Raw genomic sequence first — 22,048 nt, forward strand, 5'->3', positions numbered from 1 at the left:
GTAGGCATATAGACTAATGAATATGGGAATAACATTGTGTGTGAAGTCTGTTATGCAGCGTAATTTAATACCGACACTTCGACTGTATCAATACGAAAACCAGTAGTTGTGTAATCCAGTTGCATTTGCCTGTGCACTTATTTTGTCTTAGCATATTGGTGAAGTTTGTGTTTGAAGTAAAAGCATCTTATATCAGAGCTAGTTTGACAGTAGCCTAATGGTGGCCAAATAATATTTTTCTCTTTGGTCACAAGAGGTGATCACACCAAGAGAAAAACCCTCCCTGGGACACAGCACTACAAAACAACCAGTGTCATAGTAAAATGTTTAGGAATAAACATCTTGATTCATTCACAGATTTCTCCATCACTGTCCTTTAATGCAGAGACGTTAAATCATTTGTGGGAGACAACATGTTTACTGCACACTTGTTCTTTGATGCAATTTTGTGTGTTGTTAAGAAATGAAAAATAATAGTTTCTAATCTTTGGATGGATTTGAAGATGTGGGAAAATGTTTGAAAACATGACCTTCTGGAATAGCAGATATCATTGAAATATACCCTGGTTTGGTAAAATTTGATAAAAGTTTATTGTTCATCAAGGAAACATCTGCATCTGTTCTCTCCAAGTATTACATGGTTTAATAAAGCAGAAACATCAGTGTTTTACACCTAGTGCCCAGATAATTACAGAGGCATTGAACTCAAATGAGAAATAACCCATCTTAAAATTACTAAATAAAAATGTTCAAAGTCTTGTATTTTTCCCACTCTTGTCAAATTCATGGCAAACTATTTCAGTAACTATGATCAATCATAATGCAAACAAGCAAGTCAGTGCAATCACAACTGTACAATTAATATCACATTTTCACTGTTGCAACTACTGAAATTGCATTCCATACTGAATCTCACAATCAAGGCTTTCAGCATAAGTTATGACCCATGTGAGGGAAAATAAGATGTATACACAATTCAAGTTATATTAAAGATATATCAACTTAAGATATATGTTCTAATCACTTGTTCTTACAACACTGCAGAAAATTACAGCAAAAAACATACTTAATAGATCCACTTGGTGGACATTTTAGTTATTAATGACAAAATACTGTGATCAATTCAGATATGTACACGAGCAACAGACAAAGCTTTTCACCCAGGCCAACTGAAAATATCCCTTTATACTAACCTCCTAACATTTCTGAGAAGACCATTTAAGATGCTTGTCCAGTTCAGAACTCGTAGTTTTTGGGCTGAATTCAAAACTGGCTTAAGTTCAGTGTTCCTGTGTAGATGTGTATGAAGTATGGTTTCTTTTAGTGTCACACTGTTAACACCGTCTTTGTGAAGTACATTAATCTAAAAGTTCATTCTTGCCATGCAAGAAGAATGTTGAATTTTACTTATCCTGCATGTTTGATTAAATAGAGCATTTTGCATCATACTGACAGGTGATTGTCCCTTTGTATTGTAATGAATAACAGACACTAGTTTTAAAGCAGGGCCAGTGTTTCAGGATGGGCTTGAGGCGTACTGCTGGAGTAATTCAGAGTAACACGTGTCACAAACATGCTCTGGGTTGATTGATGAGGGCAAAGGCAGCTCGTGGGCCAAACAGCTCTCGCAGAAAACCCCATGGCAGTTCTTACATTGTCCCTACAAAAGGAAAAGCAGGGGTGAGACTACAGCAGATCGGTCGACAATATTAATCTAGTTTGTATGGCCTAACACACACACACCCACACTCAACACTTTATTAGGACCACTATACTAAATACTGGGTAGGGCCTCCCTTTTCTCTCAAAACAGCCTCAATTCTTCATGGCATTGATTCCACAAGATGTTTGAAACATTCTTTTGAGATTCTGGTCCGTGATGACATGATTGCATCACGCAATTCCTGCAGATTTTTCAGGTTCACTTTCAAGCTGTGAATCTCCCGTTCAACCACATCACAAAGGTGTTCTATTGGATTCAGATCCGGTGACTGGGAAGGCCACTGAAGAACACTGAACTCATTGTCATGTTCATGAAACCAGTTTGAGACGACTTTTGCTTTGCGACATGGTGCATTATCATGCTGGAAGTAGCTATTAGAAGATGGGTAAATTGTGGCCATGAAGGGATACACATGGTCAGCTCCCAGATGGGGAGGATGGTTGGTGTAAGGGCATAAAACTAATGGACACTAAAGTTGACACAGTGTCAACTTTAATCCTAAAGAGCACACAACTTCTGCTTCAAGCCCAGTACCTTAGTCTTTGTGATTGACTCCTCTTGTTCACACAAAGTGCAGATTGAAGGCTGGCTGACCTCAAGGAATGACTCATCCTAGAGAAGACGCAGCTTCAGTTGATATTGTGTGCATATTAATCAGATGAAAATACAAACATGCGTACAAACAAAGAAATTAAATTTAATAAATGCTTGAATAGTAGGAAAATGCCAAACGGGCAGCAACGGAGAGAGATATTAGTGGTTATGAGAGATTCCATCATGTACGTGATTTATTAATACGTCCTACCTGTTCGTCCTCATTTTGTGACAATGACCTTCAAAACAAGAGAGGTACAAATCAAAACAATTGGCTGATGATTTAAATCACTATAACTGGTTGATTTCTATTAAAAACATGACAGCAGTCTCGGTGGCTGTACATTTATGGAAATCAACACAGTCTTAATAAGAATTTACTGAGCTGTAACAAAATCACCATAGCAAAACATGGAACAGATGAAAACATTACACACTGTGGGCATGTAGTGTTGCCTCTAAACATGAAAGGTTCCCACTGCTACAAACTTCAATTAGGTAACGGTATGCATTTGTAAAGCTGATGCTTTATGATCTCCCAAATGTTTGTTGTAACCACAACATTTACTTGATATTTTGTGGGTACAGGGCATGTGGTAGAGACAGTCAAACCTGACCGATACTGCCAATATTATTCTGGCTGCTATCATTGTCTTACGTCAGGTATCTTCATTCTAGCGTGACGCTATTCGGGAGATAAAAATGACTGGACGCCCTGTGATGCATAACCAAGCTCACATGATCATGGAAAGCAGAACCATTGCTTATCATAAGTATTTATTAGGGGTGTGGCAAGTACTTTGTTACAGATTGTGGGGCATTGTTACAGATTGCGGATACGATCATCCTCTGACAATTTGTAGATATTATCCGCAATCTGAGAAGACTCCTTTCTGTACCAAAATAATGAATCCATTGGCCGGTAAACAAGCGTGGGATGTGCCTGCTGCCATGACTGGATCTGAGCAGTGTACTGTACAATGTGCCCTCCTCCTCCGCTCCACCACCCAGTCTCTCCTTCAAAAGGCAAGCGGACGACATGGAGCAGTTCGTATTTATCTCAGCTCAAAGCACATTTCCGAAACTGGGGGGAAATATTGTATAAGAAAACAAAAACTATTGATCTTTGATTTTGTGTTTCAGTAAATGTAATATACTTTGCATTTGTAATAAAAACAGTTTACTGATTGAGTCTGTTATTGTCTTCATCTTTGCTTGCCCCCTTGCATTTAGGGATGTTTATTAGGACTTGATTGTCGTATTCGAATGATACTTGTGATCAACTGGGAGCGTGATTTAAAGGGATGTTCCACTTCATTAATTCAAATAAAAATTCCTTGTTTGGCCCTGACCTTGGGTGTAGTTGATTAGCACAGACAGTTTTTAGTTACATATAATGCCCTGTGTAAGTAATGGGACAGTGAAGCATTTCTTCTTCTTTTGGCTCTGCACTCCAAAAGTTTGAACAATTACTATTTTATTTGAGGGTATGTGTGTACATATTGGTTTCACCATTCAGATATTACAACACTTTTTATATGTAGTCCCCCTGTTTCAGTGTACCCAAAAGTGATGGGACAGATTTATCAAATGTTCAAATTAAGCACGTTTAGTATTTGGTCGACAAGCCTTTGCATGCAATAACTGCCTGAAGTCTGCGACCAATGACCAAAGAAGAAAAAAATGCTTCACTATCCCATTACTTACGCAGGGCACTATATGTTGCCTCCAATAATGAGTAGTCAAATTGTGGGCCTCATTCACAATCTGAAAATATGTCCAAAACAACTTGCACTCCGATCTAACTCATATGACAGAATCTGTCTCTCATAGTTGTTGTCATAGTAACCTAGTTACAGTGTAGTCAAGTGACTTTTTTGAAAATTAAAATTTAAAAAATAATAATCTGAGGGGGATTCTATCATATTATTAGTTGGTTAGGGTTAGCAAGGTGTAGTCAACTGAACTACCACAAGGTGTTTCATCCGAATACGAGAATCAAGTCCAAATAAACGTATACGACATGGGCACACCCCTAGTATTTCTACAGAGCTAGTATAGGAATTATTCCGTCCAACAATTGTAAGTGGTTAATCACTATATTACCACGTTTATTGTAAACTGAGTGCACTGTAGTACTAAACCTCCCTCATACTTACATGTTGGAGCCGAAACTTCCCTTGTCCAACACTGTACGCAGTTGATCGTTCTCTTTTTTGACTGCCTCTAGTTCCTATGAAACAACAACCACAATATAGCTGTTTTAGCCCCTGAAGAGATATCCATAACCCTGAACTACAGAATCATTTTTATACAATAGATTTATACAATTTATTTTATACAATTTATACAATACATAGGAGTGAACATAAATGTTTGCAGTGTTACAGAGGAGAAACTAACTCTATATAAAGCAATTAACACCTGCAAGAGACAATGAAGAGCTATGAGCAAATTAATCTAGTATGCACTGTATGTGATACAAAATAGATGACATTTGGATTGAGCCAAAAGGCATGCATCCAGACATGAATAATTTTCAATCTGCATAGATTATCACCACCCTCACATGGACATCATACTACAAAAAATACCTCTTTTGTCAAAATGGGGCTGTATGAGTTTAATGTGAACATGATCAAAGTAACCCACATTATGGAAAACAGGTATTGACAACATTTGAATTAGTGTCCTCTGGTAAAGGGGTGAGCCAGTGCTGTACCTTTCTGATGTCCTCAAATTGTTTCCTGTCCCTCTGGGGTGTAGCGGGCTTCTTCTCCCCAGACACAGGATCGATGTGGGGTCCACTCCTTCGCTCCCTTTCCTTCCGCAGCTCAAGCTCCAAACCGGACCTGGGACACACACTTTTTCACATCTGATGTTTTGCACAGAACTTGCACAAGTAATAATCTGATCAAAAAAACAATAACATAATGTTGAGCAGTTATTCATTGATCACTTTATTCATGAATTGCTTTGTGAAATACCTCTGTTTCCTCAGCTGTTCTGCCTCCAGCTGCAGACTTTCGATCTTGTCCCCAAACTCCTGTTTGAAGAGTCGGTTGGCCTCTTCGGCTAGATCCCTCTCCCGCTCTGCCTGTTTGGATCTGGGTTGGGGTCACATGAACTTATGGTAAAATGAAAATTAAGAGGATGGGGAGAGAGACCCAGTTTTAACGGGGAAAAAAGGGAACAGGGAAAGAAAAGGAGCTAAATGATAGCTAGCAGGAATTTTAAAAAGGAGGCGATCAGGGAAAAAACAGACATACCTCATCTCAAAGAAAAAGTGAAGCAGGCGTTAAGTTTGGTTTTGACTTTTTTTTTTTTATTATGCTAGATTTTACTACAGTTTACATCTATGTTATGTCCACATACACGTTTCATTTCTTGCATTTTGCACTGAGTATTTTATCATCCTGACCTGGACTCTCAAGAGAAACAGTAAAGCCTTACATATTGATATGGATTGTTTAAGGGCGTAATATCTTCACAATGATAAAAATGGACAAAACCAGGTTTAAATTAGCTTAATTCCTTTTTTTTAATGTTGTATTATTACAGCAGTATAGCCAATAGCATGAGTATTATTAGCAACATGCTATCAGCTTTAATAATGTAAGAAAATAATCAAAAGAGATTTCAGCAAACTGAAACCTGGGTACATTGTCCATCTATCATTATATTAGCTAATATGTATCCATCTCTGTTGCAGTAATTGTACTTTAGTAGTCATCGGGTGAGAGTACAGCTTTAGAACTGATTTTTAAACATGTATGCCTGCCACTGTAGGACTTTGCGGGATATCAACCAATCTCTGCCTTAAGTGAAAAAAGAAAAGGACAGTATCTATTTCAAATGTTTGACCATAGTACTGTACACATCTCACTTGCTAAAACTGCCAACATCTCAACTCCACTTATATCTCCACTTGTAATCAAACAAGATTGAATGATACTCTGTCCCTTCGTCAAAGCCTTACATTACTTCTTAAATTAACATAGGCAAGTCAGCAGTGTTGCTAATCTGATTTAGCCACCCTCTGCACTGTTACAACTGAAAGAACACAAGGACAGGGGCAGCTAGAGGAACTGCCTCAGTCCATACTAATCAAAGCTGATGCTGGAAAGCCATTTCAGGAGATTTGGAGGAAAAGGTTGTTTGTTTTTAACAGTTCATAAAAAGACAGGAATCGCAACGTGTCAAACTGGAAAATAAATACCCAGTTGAGTCATATCTATAATAGGCAAGGTTTTATGATTAGATTCGGAATCTGATGTATGAAACTATGATGTGTGTGTGTCGTCTTGGAGGGAGGAGGGGCCTATTGCTGCTTCTGAAGCAATTTCTCTGCGGCGGAATTTAAGTTTCTAGCCTGCTTCATCAAGTCTTTCTCACTTTTTTGGAAAACGAAGGAGGAGAACCAAGCGATGAAAGGAATGAAAATGGAGAGATAAAACAAAATAATATGGGACAGAAGAGGAAGACCGAAATTACTGCAGGCAAGTGGCTTCAACTTCATTTTTAAGGAACAGAGGGAAAGACTAGATATATACAGTGCCTTTACTAAGTATTCACCTCCCAGGACTTTTTCCACATTTTGTTGTTTTACAACCTGACTTTAAAATAGATTTAATAGATATTTTGGTCACTGATCGACACAAAATACCCCATAATGTCAAAGTGAACCAAGATTTACAGCCACATCATCTGTGAAACATGGTGGAGGGGGTGCTATCGTTTGGGCATGTATAGCTGCCACAACAACTGGCTAACTTGTCTTAATTGATGAAGTACAGAATGTATTCTGAAGTGTACAGAAACATCTTGCCTGCTCGAGTACCCATGCAGCCATTCTGTTACCATCATTATATTACCGGATGTAAATCCACTTCACAGACTGTAGCTCAACAACCAAAGACATATTTTCAAACAAGGTATTATATGATAGCCAACACCCCACTCTTTCTGCAGACATATTATAATCTCAATTTGGAACAGATATTTAACAGAGTTTTGGGGAAACGTGGTTACATAAAAAAAAATCTGTTACCAAAGTTATCTGCACAGTGAATCTGCACAGTTCCTAAATTACTCCTTTTTTCAGTTGGAACTGTTAGAAGTAGTCCTTGTGCATAGGGTTGTATGGTTAAACTTTGCTATCAAGGGTTTTTGTTTGGCATTCGTTTGAAAGGGAAAAACCAAGTCCCAGCATCATTCTGTTACCGTGGAATTGCCCCAATAGCACCATTTAGTAACTCAATTGAAAAATAAAAGCAGGCATACGATTCTGAATGGAATAGCGTGTTTGTAAGGTGTTTTAGATACATTTTCAAAGTGAATGGCTCTACAGTATATGCTAACTCAACAAATGATGGCTATGAAGTATCTCAGTTAGGGAACTAAGTATCCCAAAACTTTGGATTGGTGAATTGACCACAGCCAAAGTATGTGTGAGATCATGATGAAGTTGTATTTTGGGTGCACAATCCTTTTTAAACCCAAAATGCTTTGGTGAACTAAGCATGGCGTTGTGAAGTTGTGAGGGTGTTGTCCCACCTGCTCTCCAGCTGTTTAATGGTCCCCGCCATCTGGTTAGTCTTCTCTTCCAAGCGACTGATGACCTCGCTCTTCTGTTTGCCGCTGATCTCTGTGCTCTGTGGACGCATCCCCAAATGATACAATGTCCGTAAGAAGATGGTGATTATGTATGCAAATTTAAGGTGAACGTTGCAAAAAATCGATTGCTGGCAGGACATTCTTGACCTGTAGAATTCCAAACTAGTTTTGAATTAATGTGCAAGCCCAGTCTATTTAGAATGTTGCTGTCTTTATGTCATTATATAAACGGGAACTGTTGGACTGTGGAAGTGCATGCAGTGGTGCCTTGAGGATAAGATTTGAATTACATGTTAACGTAATTAACAGGTCAGAGGGTCAAGAATTTCACAGGCCCTAATCATGACGGAAGAGTCAGGAGTGGTCATTGGGCCTCATCACGTGTGCAGTGACTGTAACTGTGTACCTGTGACTTGTGGGAGAGTTGCTGGTTGAGGGAACGCAGGTCCTCCAGCTGCTGTCTGAGCTCCACCAGGGCGTCCTGTTTCTCACAGATGTCCTTCTCCAGCATCTTCATGGACAGCTCCATCTCCTGCTTCATCCCGATCTGCACCTCCAGCTCCTTCTCCACATCCTGAACAATCATTGAACAACCGTTTTACAACCAGACTACTGTACCAATCCAAATTAAGCCTCTCTACTTCTGTTTCTATCGAGTAGGAGGGGAAAGAAGAGTGTAACTGACCAATCGAAGCTGAGTTTCCTCCTTGAGCTGTTTGCGTGCCTCACCCAGCACCTGACCGTCTGCAGATCCGTCTGCTCTCGATGCCTGGGGAAGACATGGCACACGTTACACATAGGGGATTTTCAAGTAGATATGCCTTACCCAATAGCAGTAGTGTAAATTAAAGATGATGAACAACTGTTTTGCTACCTTCGGTCTATCTACAAAACTGTATCCATCTCCTCCACCCTTTAACGCACACTCTCTCCCTCAAAATATGTTCCTTTCTGATCCTCCCATTCCTCTCCAACCTGGCATGTTAACTTAATGAGGAATCTTTCCTTAATTTGTAATAAAAAAATAAAGTGTAATGGAAATGTTATGTTTGTATCTGGGTAGAAGACAATCTGAACTCATTATTGAACTTTATAAAGCAAGGTTATTTATTCACAATGTTGCATCATTGAATAATGGGAACACCACCCTGTTCCCATTATTTTATTTATTTATTTATTTTAAACACTTCAACAAATAGCCTTCACCTATAAACACCTATGTGGTACATTATTGTTTTGACCTAGACAGTTGTGGTGGTTAAAACGCCCATTTACACAACATGAATCGTTACCCAAAATGTCATGCTCGTCACACTGTGGTTGCACTGAATTGTGTAATTAGGGTCACACTCTACATATCAGAGTCCAGTCCTTCCCTCTCAACGCTGCTGCAGGTGTGAGTTCACAGATGACAAAATCATATAGCATTTTACTGTCGGTCATCGGTTATTTTTTTTAGGAGGTATAGGATTGGCAGACAATTTAAGACACCATTACGCGCAGACCCAACAGATTTCCTAAGGTTTCATTCATACATGGCACACGTGTTTTTCTTTAAAAATACTACAGACAACCTTGCGACTGGACTCCAGTTGGTACGAGCTCTCCTCCTTTACCCGTTCCACATTCTCCTGCAAGGTGATGATCCGGTTGTTTGCAACTGCAAGCTGAAGAGACAAAGGACATAGTGCACTTCAATGGATTCATCATTAAGTATAATGACGGTCATGCTAGGTATTACAATCATTCATGTTATACTGTGATTGAGGTAGAAAAGACCCACCTCTTCTGTTAGCTTTGTGTTGGACTTTTCAAGCGCATCCACTTTAGCCTGGAGGTTATTCACCGATGCGCTGGGAATTGAGGACAGAATAAGTCAGTAACTAGGAATAAAGTGAGGAAAGGTAGTTGATTTAAGGGAAACCTGCAGTACCTTAAATGTCTGTTCAGCTCTTCAACATAATTCTTCTGGTCGAGAATTGCTGTGATCTGTCCGTCACTGAAGTGTGAGAAAGATTAGGCTTAGCAGGATCAAGATCAATATGAGGAAAAATATGAAATTTGCTGAGTTGGTAGTGACTCAGCAAATCTACACAGTGTGTAATTGATTCCTATGCAAATCAGAGACCCTATAAAAACAAATATTAATTCCAAAATTACATGAACTATTATCCTTGCAATAAGATGGACTCAATTCAACTTATTGAGTGATTTGCTGATGACATTTTTGCATTTTAGCTAATTTTAAGAGTGTCATAGCAAAGGGTCTGAATACTTATGTACATGAGGTATTACTGTATTTCAATTTTAACAAATTTACTGACATTTCTAAAAACCTGTTTTCGCTTTGCATTCTGGGGTATTGTGTGTGGATTGATGGCAAATTATTTTAATTTAATCCATTTTAAATTGAGTCTATAACACAAGGGGTCTGAATACTTTCCGAGGGCACTGTATATTGGCCTGTACGTTACAGTGATTTTAGTCTTTATATTTGTTATTTTACACATTTCCTACGGGACAAAAGGATGTTCAACATCAGCTAGCAGTAGTCCTCTTCCACACAAATTAAAATAACTTAAGGGTACTCCCCTCACAATACTATTGGACCTGATTCATGCCTAAAAACACAGGAAAATGAAGTCAAATTGTATTTTGAGTAGAATATCCCTTTAAATGCAGGGACAATAACAATGACACATACAAGTGTCACATTGTATTCCACAAAGTTGTTCCCTCTACTTTGCCCTTGTTCACTCCCCTTCCTACCTGCCAAAGCAACACACCTGTCTGGCTATGTATGCTAGGGGGAGTGCACTATCAGACAGAAGGGAGAGTGAAAGGAAGTGGAAGTGGAATGAAACTCAACCAATGTGATAGGCATAACTGAGGTTACAGGCCAACAGGAACTTACCCCTCTGTGCTCTTGCTGCTATGTCCCCCATCCTTCAGATACATTGAGAAATCTATAACCCCAACCTGCAGATGAAACACAAGAGATAGAAGAGTATATTCACTGCAAAAAAACAACAACAATGTTTTAAGTGACATAAGACTTGGTTATAGCCAAAAAAGAGAAATCTTTCCTATGCACTGAAGGTTTTACAGCGCACTCAGCTTTGACTCCTGCTTAGCATAATAGCTTTGTTCATCTCCTGTACTTCAAACAACATGCCCGGTGGTGAGTGTATGTTGTTTAGGATTCACAACTTCTCTCACTCACACAATTATTGATGTTCCGCTGATGCCAACATACTGCAAGATGTTGGCAAATATCTCACATCCTCAGAGGATTGACCTTGTCAGCTAATTAGAAATAATATCACCATTGCAGAGCTTTTCCAATTAAGGTAGGCTAATAGTATTTATTGTATTTAAATTAGATTGAAAGGGCTCTTTCAAAAAAGTGGGATTTAAAAATATGAGTAGTTGAAAATTGGGATGTATTTGGAAATACTTTTTGAAAGTAATGGAATGTATTTGAAACGACTAGTAGGGTTTTCCTTGGCACAAAAAAAGGACTTAGTAGGGAGCAGGGCATGGGGGCAGAATCGTGGCTGCTAGGGGGATCCAGGGGCCTAAAATGGCCTTTAAATGGTCAATTCTAGTGGCTTTAAATGAATGCTTGACCTGAATCAAGGACAATTTGATTGACATGAAGTTGGCTGGTATATACTCAAAATACAATGGTTTTACATCCCTGCTATAGAATTACTAATAACCTGAATTATTACCCATCCTAGCCTCACTGTTTAAAAAAAAAGTAGTTAAACAGTAGTTGGCTGGCCTATGCTTCCAAGCTAGTTGGTTAAAGAAAAAGAAATCAACATTTTCCAATTTACATCCCTGCTGTTCCTCTGCTACCTCTCTCTGGCTCTGTCCCTCCTGCAGAGTCTGTGTGTTGCTGCTGACTACAATTTAATGGTGCCACATTCAAAATCAATTGTATAAAATATATGTTTATTACTAAAATATGTAAAACTAGTAAATTATTATTATTACATTTGGTGGCTGTGTGGGCTTTGAAGGCTACTCTTCACTTTGCTTCATCAAGTCTGGCTCTTTTGCTAAATGAATCAATCTATACAAAAAAACGAATATGGACACTAAAGGTATAAGCTACTTTTCAATTTGTAGCGTTCAAATTATCTACTGCATCTCTCAAGGTATCCCCTCAATACTCACCAACCCACCACAGTTGTCTCACCATTTGCTAGAACGTTTGTCAAGGCTTTTTCTGTTCTTTCTAATACTACACTGCAGATACACTCCAACTACGCACTCTACCACCAACCGCTCCCTGCTGGATAACTGCATTGCATGAAAATGCATCTTTAAGGGACTAAAATAGGGCACTTTTTAGTTATAAAAAGCCATCCAAAGATTCTCTATGCAGGAAAAAACCCTGAAGTAGCATACAGAACAAGATAATGACCTGGGAGTCCAAGTCTTCTCCCTTCATACAGAGGTTGGCGTCTATGACGTTTAGCCCCACCAGCAGCCCAGCGATCACAGCTCCTTCCTCCTCCATCATCAGGGCATTGGCTTCATAGAATTCACTACAAAGGTGAGGCAGACATTGTTAACCGGAACACTCACAGCACTTGCAATAATGGTATGGTTGTGGCGTCATTACGTAAACTTATGTCTGGTGTGGTACTGTGCCAACCCACCTGAGCAGATCCTTTCTGTTGATGATGGTCTTCATGTAATCAGAGAGCTTCTTCTGCATCAAGGCCAGACGCAGCCAGGCCCGGCCTCTTCCTAAAGGGGTTCTGTGATATAGTATAGGTTTCAGACTAATCAGATATAGGCTACTTCCGTTCTGAAAATAGTGAAGAATGATGCATTCAATAGTATAAAACCAACACACGAAAAAGCCAGTATAGCCATTCAATCAAGAACTTGGTCTTGGTCTTGGTCTTCTGGACCAACTTACTCTATATCTACTTTTACTGTCTTCATGCCCTTATGAATTCTTCAGGACAGAATCTCTTATACTGAGGTATTTATAGAGCCAATCTATGGGAGGTGACATTTAGAACTGTCACTAGAATTCATGTAAGCCTAAATCCAAGTTTGGGGGGAAATGTAGTTACATAAAAAAAATAAAAAAAAGAGGGAGATTTCAGGGTCATTCCATTGCTGAACTTTGAAGCTGCACAGTTCTTAAAATAAATGTGTATATTTCAAGTTGGAATTGTTAGAAGTATTCTTTGTACACTGCGTTGTATAGTTTGTTCATTTTTACTACCAAGAGTTTTTGATTGGCATTTTGATCGTCATATTCTGTTGGAATGCATTCCCCATGCCCTTCTACCACCTACAACAGGGCTTACATATCTTGATATATCTAAGATATAGGTCCAATGAGCGGAGGAAATGAAGGGGTTGACATTAGGAATAACTAGTTGAACCTAAAAGCTTACTTGAGACCAGGTAGGTCTTTCACACTGGCAGTGATCTCTCCCGCTTCAGGAGTCAACTTTTCCACCAGCTCCAAGGCCCCCCAAAACGACTTGTTCTGGCCAAGGAAAGTCTTCTTGGCTACAACACATGATGGGGAGTCAAAGTTCAGCATCACCAATGATGAGGTTGTGAACATGTATTCTGATTTCATATTAAAAATAAATGGCCCATTCTCTGTGATTTGACTCTTTTATCCAATTAATTCTTCCAAGCAAAGTACACTGTCCCCCTAAATCGGATATACAGCGAGAATCAACTGCTTGTAGTGGTCTAGAACAGAGGGACAGAAACATTCCTACTTTACTTGGCAGAATGAATCCAAGTGTCAAATCATCCAGTGGGGATGTGATTCCTGTAAGACAAGTGCACTGCGAGAATTGAGCCAATACTTGGATGAAATGATGACCAAGTCATAGCATCCGTACTTTTTAAGCCGTGTTTCAGACAATGCTCCATCACCACGAAGAACTGCTGAAGAGGCGCGTAGTCCGAGTCCAGTGTGCGGCCCAGGTTGAGCGCCGACTCGATCAGGCCCTTGATGCTCAGCTTGGCCATGTTCATCAGGTTGAGCCTCTCGATGGCGATGGGATCCTTGGGATCTGGAGATAGAAGAACAGTACGAGGCAGAGTCAACAAACAAGACCTGGCACAGAGGCATGGGTCGCTATGGCAACAACACTGGCTGAGGTCTGGCAGCAGCACATGGGTGTTAACCTCAGAGCTGAGAAGGCAAGAAACCTAGCAACATGTTGGGTAGGTGCGATTTCAGCACACTGAAATGCTGAGGTTGAAGCCAACTCGTATGCAAGAGGGATTCATCTGTTATGTTTCTAATGATAGCCATCAAGGCCTAGATGTCATATCAACTGCTTTTATCTCAAATATATATTCAAATCAAGATAACAACGTTTCAGAAGTCTTTTACAGCTTAATTTATATCACAACATGAGGGGGATCCTCAAAAACTGTCATCATTTTGTATCAATTAGCTTGGCTAACTGACTGGAATTCAAATGTAATGTGAAAGATGGCGTCATCCTGAATGGGCAGAAAAGGCTATAAGCACCTTCTATAACTAAATCACATGTCTAGATACCCCTCACAGGTCATGAGGCCTAGAAGAGTGACAAAGCATAAACATGACAAGGTTTCACATTGATACTGCATAACGGATGGCTTATGTGGAGATACAAAGACAATGAATGACACATCGACTTCACCTTCCGTGCTGACCTCTAAAACAGACCCTCCTCAAGGCTGGGGCCATTACTCATTTTCAAACGCAGGCATGTCCCCATCATGACATGGAGGTAAGCCTAGGTACAGCCCCTTCCTCAAGCAACTACAATATACCGGAGTTATATATGAGATACATGAGTGACCTCTTGGTGGGTATAAATGAAAAATGAAGAAGCAGAAGTGGAAGCAAAAGTTGTCTTTCTCTTTCTGTACTTACCGTACTACAGGGCTCACCTTTTAATAATGCAAAAATGCAAACAAAATAGCTACACCTAGAACAACAACATGCCTTGCCAATGTCTTTGGATCTGTGACAAGGTGAGCTAGCTAACAGCTCTTTTTTTTCCACAAGACTGTTGAAGCCTGAAAGTGTGTAGATGGAGGCTGGAAAGAGAGGTGGAGAGGAATCATTTAAAAAAATGTGAGACTACATTCTGTCTAGAGAGACATGACAGTAGTCAAATAATAATAATAATAATAATAATATTATTATTATTATTATTATTATTATTATTAAGTTATTCCAAACTACATCTCTCCAACACCTCTATGTGGTAAATCACGAACATTTCATGATGATTCAGGAATGTCATACCAGATTTAACAAGCTACACACTGTAGTGATACACATCATATCCAACAGTAAGCCCTTGTTGCGTATTTCTCCACAGAGCCAACCGATGGTACTGGTTTGGCAGCTTGTGTCGGTATACCTGGCAGAGAATTCTCTGGCATTGTGCTCAGACAAACAGGCCTAGCAGCAGGGCATGGGGCCTTCAACTCGGGCCCAATAAAGGACCACTTTCTTCAGGAAATGGAGAGAGAATTAAATGCCAGAAGACAGAGAGAGAGAGACTATGATACACTGTCTAATATAAAATGAAAAGGAGAGGGCAGAAGACGAAGAGAGAAATGGAGAGAGAACAAAACACAGAGAAATGGAAAGGAAGATTAAAAGAAAGGCTGTTAAGCAAGCTGGTTGGAACAATCATATGGAGGTGGATGAGAGATGTCATGTAGCGCAGGCAGGGTTGGTTGAAACATAGAGATAGAACATTGTTCTATTCTCTATGGGTTGGATGGCCAGAGACACAGCCACGGTGGCACGGGCTTTGAGATGACCCCCCGTGGCAGGGAGTGACTGGAGGCTGGAATGGCAGGAGCTGAACTGGGATGCTGCAATACGCACCTTTGAACTCATCAAGCATTTGCATGTGCTCCACCAAATCTGTGAAATCCTCCCATGAGTCTTTGCAAAGTGCAATGGAAAAGAAAAACAGAAAACAAGGATAGTATCATGCGTACCATGGGTGTAAACAAAGGCAACAGTAAAGGAAACGAGGATGTAGGCCTACTCAATTTTTATCAGAATAGCAAGAACTGGAATAGCCCCACCTAGCTTAACAAAAGCCATGCAATAACCTTATATTAAGTTGGATTTCTTTGGGGAGTTATTTCTGGTGCCTTCTTCTGAAAGCCACACAGAATCACAGATGAAACCTACAGGGAAACCAAAGGGATATACTTTGTGTGACACTACACACAAATCTTTGCAAAAGCATGGATAAGGAAAATAGCCAGTTAGTGAGCTGAAATGACTCCCATTTCCCTGGATGACACAGGGATATCAGGGATCAGTCTGATCAAATCAGAAAGTCATATTCATACTAATCCTCACAAGCCTATTAGGCCAAGACTGTATGTTCACATAAACAAGATTTAATTCCCAATTTCTGAGCACTATCATGGCATAGGCACCACTTTCACTGTGATACATACATCAGACTCTGTTACGTCCTTATGCCAAATCAGAATCTTAATTCCTTAAAACAAAAGTGAAATACAATTCTGCATCAGAATATTATGTGGGTCTTGGGCCTAGGCGAAGTCATATATCCAATATTCAGACGGTTGTGAAAGAACAGGAACAAATTAGGTAGACAAAATGTCAACAAAGCATCAGCAATGGATATCAATGCTAAAGTGCCATGCACATAGAGGAGTGGATTAATCATTCACACAATCATTTGTACGTTAGCTAGGCTAATCATTCCAAATACTATTGCCATTGTACAGTACATGGTGAACTAAATGTAGGGGGCATAGGGCTTTGGGGAAAAAAGAAAGAAAGAAAAGAAAAAGGCTCTGTAGTTTTAGTTCACAATGCTACTGCTAAAACCGCATTTTTTTTGTCGAATACTCCATTGACCAGACCAACTAAATAGGACCAGAGTGTCGAACAATGTACTGTAAGACATTTGACATGTTATAGGCCTAATGGGTAATATGAGAAGGGAGTAAAACAGGCCTACATCAGGCATGAGCAACTCATAACTTAACTGTCAAATACAGCAGACTAGTCTAATCGATTCGAACCATGGCTTTCCTGCACATATGGGCCTCTACAAAGGCAGTTTTCGCATCCTATGGGGAGCATCCATTCACCAAAACATCTGTGGGTAAGGATTAGGAATACCCTCAGGACATTGGGCCCTCCTCCCTTTCCATCCGTCCATCTTCCCCATCCCTTGAAAGCCACATAGTATTCCTCCCTTGAGTGTTACAATTTTCATGAGGCTTTCTGCAGCTTCCATTTGTTGCAGGCCAGAGCTGATGTTGTTGGCCACATTGAGGACAGGCAGATGGACAACTGTACAATGACTCTGCATCTTCTTGCCAACATAATTTCTGAGTCTACACAAAGATGACATATATTTTTAAATCTAATCTTTAATTAATTATCATTGCAGGGCAGACGTAATGCAAAGATCATGATATAATAATCAGTGTTGGGGTTGTTACTCGAATAAAGTTCTATATTACCTATTACTTATTTCAATAATAACAAATCACATTACTCCCTGGTTTAACACAGTAATGTTAAGTCCTACCCCTGTGGGTCTGTAATGCAGGTAAAGTCTTCACTCCCTGGAAAAAGTCATTTGTTACACTACTCGTCGTGTTACTTTTGCATTACACAACAAAACGTTGCGGGTACTTACTCAACAGAAACAATGTCAACGTTATGTAGGTCTATACACCAACACAAGTAGCCTAATAATGACAGACCAAATCAAAGTAATGGGAATTTTATCTCCCTCACTAAAGCAGTTAGTAGTAGTGTGTGTGTGTGTACGTAAACAGGAACTAGGTGAGCGGACAGAAACAATACGATGCGGACACGTTTCTCTCATTATCACTATACTACGTCACACGTCCATCATACTCTGCACTCAGAATAGTAACTCTGTTATATTACTAGTTTCTGCAAAAAGGAATATTATTACTTTGTAATACGTTACCCCCAACACCGATGAAGATAAATCTTAGGCCTAATTCATTTTGTCAACAAGGCACCCCTCCCTATCTAAACATCATGCACCAACATGACAATTTTAATGTTATCTAGACTATTTAATGTCAAATGACAGTGTGGGCAACATCTTGGCATGAGACAGTTTACCCTTTTTTTCTCTCCATATGAGAATTAATTCAAGAATATCTGAAAATCTTTTACAAGAAGAGAGATTTAGGCTAGGCTACATCAAAGATATATTATTTCTATGTTGCATTACAATTACTATGTTTTAGTACACAGAGTAGCCTTATAGAGATCCCCATAGATAAAGCTTTGAGATAGGCCTTAGTCCCAGGACATCAGGGACATTATTAGCGCAGGCCTTTTCAGTGGAAGCCCATTGCAGAAGGCCACATTTGTATCAGCAACCAGGGCAGGGAGGAGGAAGGGCTTGATAATTGAATAACTTGTATGTCATGACTTTCATTTATTCTAAATCACATTAAAACATGCTGAGGCAGTAGGCAGGGATGGTATGAGACACAGTCATTCATAAGGCTGATACAGTAGTATAAGGAGGATTTCTTCATTTTCTTTTCTTTTTTAAAGGAGAGTGGCCATCCAACCTCCTTTTGGTATTTTCTCTGAACCGGTATGAAATAGATGTGGATAGAAAAGGGGAAACAGTAGGGAGGGGCTGAGGCAGGGATTGAACCTTGGTCTTAAGCTGTAATCGCATATGTTCTCATGATGATATTGTAAGAACATAACTTGGGGGGCCTTCAGTGCCGTTTAAATAACATGACTGGGGCAGAATGTGCGGCCATTAAGCAGAGAGAATTTGAAAAACAAACAAATGTGTCTGTGGAAGCACGGAAATGCAAGACGCTGCGGGCGGGTCAATTCTAGGGAGAGAGGGGATGGCCTTGGAGTCGGTGGTAGGCATTCTACACACGGCATCTTGTCTGCTGAAAAAACGTTATTAATAAGCAGCATCTCAACATAACTCCCGAGAACACAGGTCCGTGTTTTACTCCTCTCAATTTTAAAACTAGCATTACCAGGATCCACCAGTGCATGCCACTGGCCTGGCGGAGGCCTCTCGTACCCCCCCTCCCTATCTAAACATCACGCTGTGCACTGTGCAACAACATCGCCTTGCGCGCTAGCCTAGCTGCCACCTACCTTCGTGGGCTGGCTCTGGGTCTGGGGTGAGGGAGATATCGTTGAGCTCTCGCAGGCAGAGCCATTCTCCATCTACTGACACGCGAAAGTTGCAGAGGTAAATGGTCTCCCGGGCGGCCTGCGTGATCTTGTCGGTGGTCGGGGTTGGGGCGTCGGTCTGAGGCGTCAGATCAGACATGATGACTCAGCTGATGAGAGGCGATAACAACACGGGGGGAGAAAGAGTGCAGCTCTCTCTCCAGTAGGCCAGGCGCAAAGAGAGGCGGAAAAAGGGGGGGGGGAAGAGGAAAAAAGCTCTCACGGCTCCGCCGGAGCAGTCTTCACAATACAATAGGCGAAGGAATAAAAAGACCAGGAAAACAATGGGGGGAAAAAGAGGACAAGAGGAGGAAAGGCAAATGGCAGTCCTCAGCAGGTCTTAGAAATGATGCTGCTCTTCTTTTTTCTCTGTGCCTCCTCCCCCTCTTCTCCCTTTACGGATGAGTAAGGAAAAAGAGCTATCGTCTCAACAAAGACTGCCCTGCCCTCTCCTCCTCTCCTACTTGCGGTGGTCTCTGCTGCACAACCTAGGGATTTAGATCGCTGGGAGAGCACTGCCCGTCTCTGGTGGAAATCACAACGCTCTGGACAGCTCAGTCCTGGCTCGCTCTAATTGGATTGGCTGTGCGCAGTCAGTGCACTGGGGCGGGTGTTCACCAAAATGGCGGACTAATGAGCTGGGTAGGAGATCAAGTGTCACGTGAGCAGATGGTGCATGCGTAAAAAAAGGAGGGGGTACCAAGATGTGGCCCATTTGATGCTGGTGATGCAGGGGAGGGCCCTCCATCTCTCGAGCATCAGTAAGATTTCCTGACGATGGCCTATCGAATGCTGAGGACCATTTGTAAAGCGCTAGCAGTTCAGTGACTCAAACACTTAATGTAGCAGAGCCCAGGTTTAAATCTTTCATAGGTGCAAAGATCAAACAGAAAAAGACCAAATAGAAAAATGTGAACATCAAAGAAATAGCCTAGCCTAAAGCTGGGGCAATTGTGTAAGATTTGTATTCCCTTTCTTATATGCTTTGTATAACATACATAGCCAACCCCAACTTGATTTATCATTACTGTGCATAAGCAAAGATTTAGCATCTCACCCTGATGTAACACCTGACCCATGGACAGTCAGAGCCAAGCATGCCAAAAAGCCAGAATCACATGAGAGCATACCCATAAAATATCCCCTGTTCGTCAGTCACAGTTCCTTATGCACTCAACCACAGTGCCATTCTGTATGTTCTGGATATCCTTCTTGTCTTAAAACCAGGGGCCCTAGTAGCTGCAGACCTTTGATGTATGAGCTTTGTCTGACACGTAGCAACATAAGAGATCCATATTGCACACATTCCTGATGTAGAACAGACAAGTTAGGCAAGGGACTAGGTAGATATAGCCTATATTTTCAAGATGGAGAAAAAGATTGAAGATTCAATATGTCAACCCTGTCCACCAGCTTAAGAGCATTTCTCTTTGCAGATTCAATACGATTATGTGAAACGTTACGTACTCAAAGTCAGAATCTCAATTAGTATCAAGTTATGATCATGAAATTTTGACAGCTTTGCTGAAAATGCTACATTGTAATGACCTCAGCTAGGGTAGGGAACTAGCAAGCTATGCGTTTGCTGGCATTACTTTAGCCAACAGACTTCTGCTCCTAGCTAATACAGGACAGTCCGTATAGCTAGGCGACTTCGGCGAGCATTACTTAGTTGCTTGTCACACTGACTGCAAATCAGTCAACTTTATGATGTGAGTTGTTGACATCAAGCTAGCTAGCGAAAGTTACTTAGCTAGCAGAACGCTGGCAGCTATCTAGGCTATTCAGCCAGTCAGCTAGAAGCAATGTTACTAGCTAGCTAGCCAGCTGGCTGGCTGGCTGGCTAACATAACCACATACTGTGGATCTTTTAAGAATTGTAAACATAGAACCACTCACTTTTAGTCTTCTTCGTTCTCTCAATTTGGAAGTCATATTGCACTGGAGTGGGAGAGGACAATCCTGTCTTCGAAAACCGTATGTTCGCAGAACTCAACGCCTCTTTAAAATATATGACCGAGGTCGGGGAGAAAGTCTCCTCCGGGCTGCTCGCAAAGTGTCCGTTTTTCTCTAGAAAATGTGATGTCCCACCAAAGTCCCCAGATGCCAAACTTTCTGAAACTTGTGAATCCTGGAGACGATCCGGTGATGACATACGCTGCTCCGCCATCTTCAGTTCATAATATTCATGTGACTTTGTTCGAATCTCACCAGCGCGAGACGAACAAAAACATAGCAGCGCAGGGGTAGAAAGACCTGAGGTTAGCAGCTACGAACTCTGTGGCAGAAGAGTGATTAATGCTGCCAGGTCGAACCAAAATTCCAGTTACTCAGCACTCTGCCACAGGGGCTTAAAAGTTTACGAGCCAAAACATTCTCACCCAATAACTCAGCGCGAATTGATTTTCCCCACCAGTACTATGCCAGAAAAAAGAGTTGCCACATTTATCCAATAGGTGTCACTATAATCACAATCTCAATACAACTGGTGGAATTGCTTTCCCAGAGTTTTCTGTAAATAACCATCTGGCTTTACCCATTTCATCTTACAGCAGCTATCGGTCATTCTTTGAGTAATTTCCAAAAATGTAATATCCTTGATTATGATTAATATCTCCTAAATACCTTTATGAGAGTACCCTGCTTAAAAATCCATTTTAGACCAGCTTGAATTTGATGTTGCATGGTCAAAGGAGCTGGTCAGTGTTGGTCTTGTTGCTGGTCAAGCTGGTAGACCATCTGAATGTTAGCTGGTCAAAGCCGTTCAGGTTGCTGGTCGACCAGCTAAATGTTGAATGTTGACTGGTCAAACTGGTAATGAGATGGTCAAGCTGGTGAACCAGCTA

The 22,048-nt window shown here is 40.6% G+C and overlaps 1 protein-coding gene across 2 annotated transcripts; it reads right to left on the reverse strand.

Annotated features, from left to right (window-relative positions):
* Nucleotides 1-407: 407 nt before the first annotated feature.
* rufy3 (RUN and FYVE domain containing 3) lies at nt 408-21,606 on the reverse strand. Of its 2 annotated transcripts, XM_083673870.1 has the most exons (18): nt 21,102-21,606; nt 13,828-14,001; nt 13,363-13,480; nt 12,607-12,708; nt 12,369-12,492; nt 10,848-10,912; nt 9,867-9,932; nt 9,717-9,786; nt 9,508-9,600; nt 8,619-8,702; nt 8,340-8,507; nt 7,874-7,971; nt 5,305-5,424; nt 5,040-5,169; nt 4,477-4,550; nt 2,529-2,556; nt 2,258-2,335; nt 408-1,660 (listed from the first exon to the last, which is right to left on the reverse strand). In XM_083673870.1, the coding sequence occupies exons 1-18, from the start codon at nt 21,370-21,372 to the stop codon at nt 1,517-1,519; spliced, it is 2,007 nt and encodes a 668-aa protein (XP_083529996.1). In that variant the 5' UTR covers nt 21,373-21,606; the 3' UTR covers nt 408-1,516. The 2 variants fall into 2 exon arrangements, with proteins under 2 accessions (XP_083529996.1, XP_083529997.1); XM_083673871.1 differs by lacking the exons at nt 408-1,660; nt 2,258-2,335; nt 2,529-2,556; ... (1 more) ...; nt 5,040-5,169; nt 5,305-5,424 and adding an exon at nt 5,645-6,711.
* Nucleotides 21,607-22,048: the final 442 nt, after the last annotated feature.

Source organism: Argentina silus (genome assembly GCF_951799395.1).
Source record: "Argentina silus genome assembly, chromosome: 7".
NCBI classification, from domain to species: Eukaryota; Metazoa; Chordata; class Actinopteri; order Argentiniformes; family Argentinidae; genus Argentina; species Argentina silus.

Coding starts and splice junctions, on each gene's coding strand:
- rufy3 (XM_083673870.1), bottom strand. CDS start 21,372: ATGGCGGAGCAGCGTATGTCATCACCGGATCGTCTCCAGGATTCACAA. Junction 9,933..10,847: donor AGCAGCAAGAGCACAGAGGG/GTAAGTTCCTGT, acceptor CTCACACTTCAG/TGACGGACAGATCACAGCAA. Junction 9,601..9,716: donor ACACAAAGCTAACAGAAGAG/GTGGGTCTTTTC, acceptor TTGTCTCTTCAG/CTTGCAGTTGCAAACAACCG.